The 6,415-nt window shown below is 44.0% G+C and overlaps 1 protein-coding gene across 4 annotated transcripts; it reads left to right on the top strand.

Moving 5' to 3' along the window:
• The first annotated feature begins 272 nt into the window (after positions 1–272).
• Positions 273–4,232, top strand: LOC130503794 (uncharacterized). 4 transcript variants are annotated; one of them, XR_008941020.1, is made up of 4 exons: positions 2,467–2,615; positions 2,750–2,936; positions 3,255–3,313; positions 4,034–4,232. XR_008941020.1 is itself a non-coding variant. In XM_056998356.1 (2 exons), exons 1-2 carry the CDS (start codon positions 295–297, stop codon positions 4,054–4,056), a joined length of 1,107 nt encoding a protein of 368 aa, XP_056854336.1. In that variant the 5' UTR covers positions 273–294; the 3' UTR covers positions 4,057–4,232. The 4 variants fall into 4 exon arrangements, 1 of the variants encoding a protein (XP_056854336.1); XR_008941021.1 differs by having other exon boundaries at positions 2,738–2,936; XR_008941019.1 differs by having other exon boundaries at positions 2,467–2,936.
• The last annotated feature ends 2,183 nt before the right edge of the window (positions 4,233–6,415 follow it).

The following is a 6,415-nucleotide window of genomic DNA, read 5'->3' as shown; positions in this document are numbered from 1 at the left end:
ATAAAATAAAATAGCACTTTTCCGTTCGACATCACTCCTTTAATTGTTGGATTTAGTTAGAAGTTAACTCGTTTGCCTTCATTTCAGATGCCGCCGAGGAGAGCTACCCGTGCTCAGATCGCTAGAGATGCTAGAGAGGCTCAGGATGAGCATGTTCAGCCCGTTGCTCCGCAGATGGATCAGGATGCCATGAGACAGATGATTCAGGAGTCAGTTCAACAGATTGCTCAGGAAACAGCCAGGCAAGCCGCTCAAGAGGCTGCCAGGGTAGCTGCTCAGGAAGTTGCTCGACATATGGCTGCAGCTCAGCAGGTTCCGCAGGGTCCTCAGATTCATGTGCAGCAGGGTCCGCAGATTCATATGCAGCAGGTTCCGCCAGTTCAGGTTCAGCATGATCATCAGGCTCCAGCTCAGCAGGCCCCAGCGCCACAGTATCCGCAGGTTCCTATTCAGCCAGTTCCAGGTGTCTTTCAGGTTCCGCCGCCACCACCCGTCATTCCAGTGCACGCTCCCGAGGTTGATGAAACATTTATCAGGGTGTTGTCACAGATGAAGTACGTGAACTTGGAGCATTTCAGTGGTACCACGGACCCTACACTTGCTCACGATTGGAGGCACAGTTTGGATAAGTGTTTGAACACTATCTCATGCCCACCAAGGCACAAGCTTAGGATTGCTGAGTTGTATTTACGCGGAGATGCAGCAGTGTGGTGGGATGGAGTGCGAGTGATGCACCGTGGCGAGATGACTTATGAAGATTTTCTGTATGCATTCAACAAGAAGTATTTTCCAAGAGAAGCTTTGGATGAGAAGAAGAACGATTTTGAGAGTTTGAGGCAGGGTGGAAAGTCTGTCAGAGAGTATGAGCATGAGTTTCGCCAGCTTCACAGGTTTGCGGGAATTGGTATGGATGAGGAGGACCTTATCAGGAGGTTCTTAAAAGGGATGCGAGTAGAACTTCACGGTAGGTGCAGTATGGTCACATATACCAGTTTGGAGGATCTGGTAGAGAAGGCCGTTGTGCAAGAGAAATGTATTGCAGCGGAGCAGAAGTTCAACAAGGCAGCTCAGCCTAAGACAGAAGGAGCTTCAGGGTCACAAAAGAGGCCATGGGACCAGACGAGTATCCAGTGCCATAATTGTGGGCTGTTCGGGCATGTTTCTAGAAATTGCCGAAAGCCACTAGTTACCCAGTTTATAGCACCAGCAGCACCAGTAGTAGCAGCTAGGAAATGTTATGGTTGTGACCAGCCAGGCCATATCTTCAGAGATTGCCCGAGGAGGGGCAATGCAGCGCTTCCACCACCACCGAAGCGCCTAGCCATTGCTCCACGTGTGTTCACGGTTGGAGATCACCAGGGAGCCGAGCCGATAGCGGGTATGTATCTTCATCATACTTGTTTGTGTTAAGTATTTGTTGTGGTCTCGTAATTATCTGTGTAGTTAGCAAAAATCTCGTGTAGTTCGGTTTTGGTTAGAAGTAAGTTAGCTCGCACCTTGTTCGACACGGAAGCTTCCCACATATTTGTGAGTCCACATGTGGTCAAGTCTTAGCATTTTCGTGTATCTTTAAACGAAGACAAAGAGGGTTTGAGAGCAATCAGTATTCATCGCGATGTACCAGTTGTCTTTCGAGTATTAAGATGGCACCGTATGAAGTCCCTTACAACAAGTTTTATTACACACCGCTTTGTTGAAGACAAAAGTGGGGGAGCGACGTGAGGTAGAAACCGCAATGGGTCAAGAGATGGTAGAGCAAATGAACGTGCTCAAGTTTGGCCTTGGGAAGGCCATGACCGTGAAAAGAAGTTATGCATGTATGCGTCGTAAGGAATTGGAGTTTCAGGCCAGTGATTGAATATACCTAAAATGAAGACATTTCAAGGAGGATCTAAGACAGGCAAGTTGAAGAAGCTTAAACCGAAATACATGTTATCATAACTTATTTTTGGAGCCGTTTGGAGCAGTTCTTAGAGATTGGAGCAGTTCTTAGAGGTTGGAGCAGTTCTCAGCAGAGTTATCAGAATTTCGAAACGTGTTTAATGTATCTATTTTGAGGGAGTCGTGAGAGAGTCAGAGCTTATTTTGCAGCTGTTGCCAGATGACCTTAAAGAGATTGTAAGCATCTTCTCAACCAGTGAAGATTACGGATCACCAAGTAAAAGCATTTCAGAGAATAAAACTGTGTTTGTCAGAGTTCGTTGAGAGAGAGACGAAGTTCAGGAGAATACCTCAAAGAGAGCAGATTGGGTATCCAGAGTTTGTTACAATGATATTGGACATGTCAACTCCATATTCGAATTCGGGGACGAATTCCGTATTAGTGGGGGAGAATTGTAATGACCCAAACCCGAGCCCACTATCTCAAACCCGCACAGGCCCAAGCCCAATCGAAATTACCCAAGGTAATTCTATAAATACCCAGCTCCAGCCTTGGTTTCTCCTCCTGCAACAAGAAAAAAAAAAGATTAGAAGTTAGAGAGATAAAAGAGTTAGAGAGAAGTGAGAGAAGAGAAAGTGTGAAGCTTTGGAGAAGCTGAGCCACCAGGAGTCGTCGCCGGAGCCACTGCACGCCAAGACCAAGCCAAGCTCATCACCACCGTTCGTTGTAGTCGGTAAGCGCCGGAAACCGCCATGCATTTGAGTTTAGTTTCGTGCGTTTAGTAAATCGTCCATAACTTTCTAACCGTTGCGAATCTCGTGCATGCAAACCCACCATCGTGTTCCTCTCGTCGAGACGAATCCATAGCCACCAGAATCGTCGCAATCGGAGCTCGGACGAAGCCGTACGAGCCCTCCAAAGTTTCGCCGGAAATCGCCTCCACCACCACCGGACCACCGTTCTCCGCCGCCGGACCACCGTTCTCCGCCGCCGGACCACCGCTTCTCCGACGCCGGTCCGTCGCTTCTCCGCCGCCGGACTGCCATCGCCGCCGGTAAGCCTCCGCCGTCGCCGCCGGTGATCGTCGCCAGTGACTCGCCGGTGACTCGGTCAACTCGGCCGAGTCAACTCAGCGAGTCAACTCGGTTGACTCGGTAAACCGGTTGGTTGACTGGTTTGACCCGGTTTAAATTAATTTCGTTTCGGTTAGAGTCGGTTAGGTTAAACCGGTCGGTTATGTCAAATTGATTTCTGGTCAAGGGTTGACCAGATTGACCTTTGACCAGCGAGTTGACTTTTCCGTAAACTTTGACCAGACCCGTTCTTAACCGTTCGAAAGGCGTTCTGACTCAGAATTTCATCCTGGTTTCAGATTTGGAGTCTATTTGATCAGTTGGAGTTCATAGATACCACTTCTCTTCATTTACTAAGGTGAGGGTTACTCCGTTAAATCCCGAGCTAGTTTAGTACTACTATTATGAAAAGTTTAGTTTCGAAACATGATAGTCTCTGTGAATCGAGTCTGTTTGAGAGTCTTGCGTGTTCATAATTGTTATTGATTGTTAAACCGGAAATAGGATAATAGAGGATTCAACGATTGTGTGAAATGATTGATGCTGAGAACTGTCATATATATATGTATATATATAGTTATGTAGTAGGGACTATGTGATTGTGCGGGGGTTCGGAGATGTCTGAGCTATCGACGCAGCGGGTGTTTGTGCGGGGGTACAGAGACGTTTGTACTATCGACGCAGCGGGTGTTTGTGCGGGGGCCCAGAGACGTCTGAGCTAGCGACGCAGCGGGATTTGTGCGGGGGTACAGAGACGTTTGTACTATCGACGCAGCGGGTGGTTGTGCGGGGGTACAGAGACATACTGTACTAGCGACGCAGCGGTTATCTATATCCTTATGAGGAGATGCGTGGTGCAGAGAGTAGCTGTGTACTATAAGCGCATGGGTTGTAGTTGGATAGTTCTCTAGTCGCTTGTTGATTGTTCTTTGTGGTGTAGACACCGTGTTTGTTTCATGCTAGAGCTAGACCTACATAGTCGTAGTGCTGTGTACTGAGTCAGTGGTTTGCGGTTTAGCATCCCATACCTCACTGAGCGACTCCCCTGTTGCTCACCCCTCTTTCTTTCCCCTTTCAGGTGAGACCGATGAGCAGGAGTGATCATATCGGACTAGTGCTACTATTTGGGCTCGTGGGCTTTATCGTTTTATCGTTTTATCTTTTATCGTTATTGGGCCTTTAGGCCTTCGGACTTCTATCGTTTACGCTACTTCCTATTTTCAGACCTTCGGGCTTATGTTGTTATTATATTTCGGATGTTTATTTTCGGATTTGACTTTATGGTATTGTATGACTTTATGATATGACGTGGATTTTATTATCCGTATTATTATTATTATTTCCGCTGCGCTATGATTTATTATTATTTTAATCCCAAATTTATATTCGAAAGACGCGGTCGCGTCAAAGATATCCCACTTTCTATCCAGATGATTCCAGATTAGCCTGTTCGGACATATGGCATTATCTTCATGATTCTTATCAAACCAGGATGAACCACGATCTAAGAAGCTTTATTTGAACCACATCAGTGGAGAATAACCAGAAGTTAAATAAATCTCATAGGAGTTGTGAGTAAGAAGATATCCCACTTTCTATCCAGATGATTCCAGATTAGCCTGTTCGGACATATGGCAATATCTTCATGATTCTTATCAAACCAGGATGAACCACGATCTAAGAAGCTTATTTGGAACCACTAATCAGTGGAGAATAACCAGGAAGTTGAATAAATCTCATAAGTGTTGTGAGCAAGAAGATATCCCACCTTCTATCCAGATGATTCTAGATTTGCCTGTTCGGACATATGTCATTATCTTCATGATTCTTATCAAACCAGGATGAACCACGATCTAAGAAGCTTTATTTGGAACCACTAATCAGTGGAGAATAACCAGGAAGTTGAATAAATCTCATAGGAGTTGTGAGTAAGAGATATCCCACTTATATCCAGATGATTCCAGATTGCCTGTTCGGACATTATGCAATATCTTCATGATTCTTATCAAACCAGGATGAACCACGATCTAAGAAGCTTTATTTGGAACCACTAATCAGTGGAGAATAACCAGGAAGTTGAATAAATCTCATAGGATTAGTAAGAAGATATCCCACTTTCTATCCAGATGATTCCAGATTAGCCTGTTCGGACATATGCAATATCTTCATGATTCTTATCAAACCAGGATGAACCAATTATAAGAAGCTTGATTGGGAACCACTAATCAGTGGAGAATAACCAGGAAGTTGAATAAATCTCATAAGTTGTGAGTAAGAAGATATCCCACTTTCTATCCAGATGATTCCAGATTAGCTTGTTCGGACATATGCATTATCTTCATGATTCTTATCAAACCAGGATGAACCACGATCTAAGAAGCTTTATTTGGAACCACTAATCAGTGGAGAATAACCAGGAAGTTGAATAAATCTCATAGGAGTTTGTGAGTAAGAAGATATCCCACCTTCTATCCAGATGATTCCAGATTAGCCTGTTCGGACATATGGCAATATCTTCATGATTCTTATCAAACCAGGATGAAACCACGATCTAAGAAGCTTTATTTGGAACCACTAATCAGTGGAGAATAACCAGGAAGTTGAATAAATCTCATAGGAGTTGTGAGTAAGAAGATATCCCACTTTCTATCCAGATGATTCCAGATTAGCCTGTTCGGACATATGGCAATATCTTCATGATTCTTATCAAACCAGGATGAACCACGATCTAAGAAGCTTTATTTGGAACCACTAATCAGCTGAGAGAATAACCAGGAAGTTGAATAAATCTCATAGGAGTTGTGAGTAAGAAGATATATCCCACTTTCTATCCAGATGATTCCAGATTAGCCTGTTCGGACACATATGCCAATATCTTCATGATTCTTATCAAACCAGGATGAACAATATCTAAGAAGCTTTATTGGGAACCACTAATCAGTGGAGAATAACCAGAAGTTTGAATAAACTCATAGGAGTTGTGAGTAAGAAGATATCCCACTTTCTATCCAGATGATTCCAGATTAGCCTTTCGGACATATGGCAATATCTTCATGATCTTATCAAACCAGGATGAACCAACGATCTAAGAAGCTTTATTGGAACCACTAATCAGTGGAGAATAACCAGGAAGTTGAATAAATCTCATAGGATTTGTGATTAAGAAGATATCCCACTTTCTATCCAGATGATTCCAGATTAGCCTGTTCGGACATATGGCATTATCTTCATGATTCTTATCAAACCAGGATGAACCACGATCTAAGAAGCTTTATTTGGAACCACTAATCAGTGGAGAATAACCAGGAATTGAATAAATCTCATAGGAGTTGTGAGTAAGAAGATATCCCACTTTCTATTCCAGATGATTCCAGATTAGCCTGTTCGGACATATGGTCAATTATCTTCATGATCTTATCAAACCAGGATGAACCAACGATCTAAGAAGCTTTATTGGAAC

This window comes from Raphanus sativus, unplaced genomic scaffold (assembly GCF_000801105.2).
Source record: "Raphanus sativus cultivar WK10039 unplaced genomic scaffold, ASM80110v3 Scaffold1138, whole genome shotgun sequence".
NCBI lineage: Eukaryota > Viridiplantae > Streptophyta > Magnoliopsida > Brassicales > Brassicaceae > Raphanus > Raphanus sativus.
Note: the sequence above shows the minus strand (reverse complement) of the source record. Positions and strands in the feature narration are given on the sequence as shown.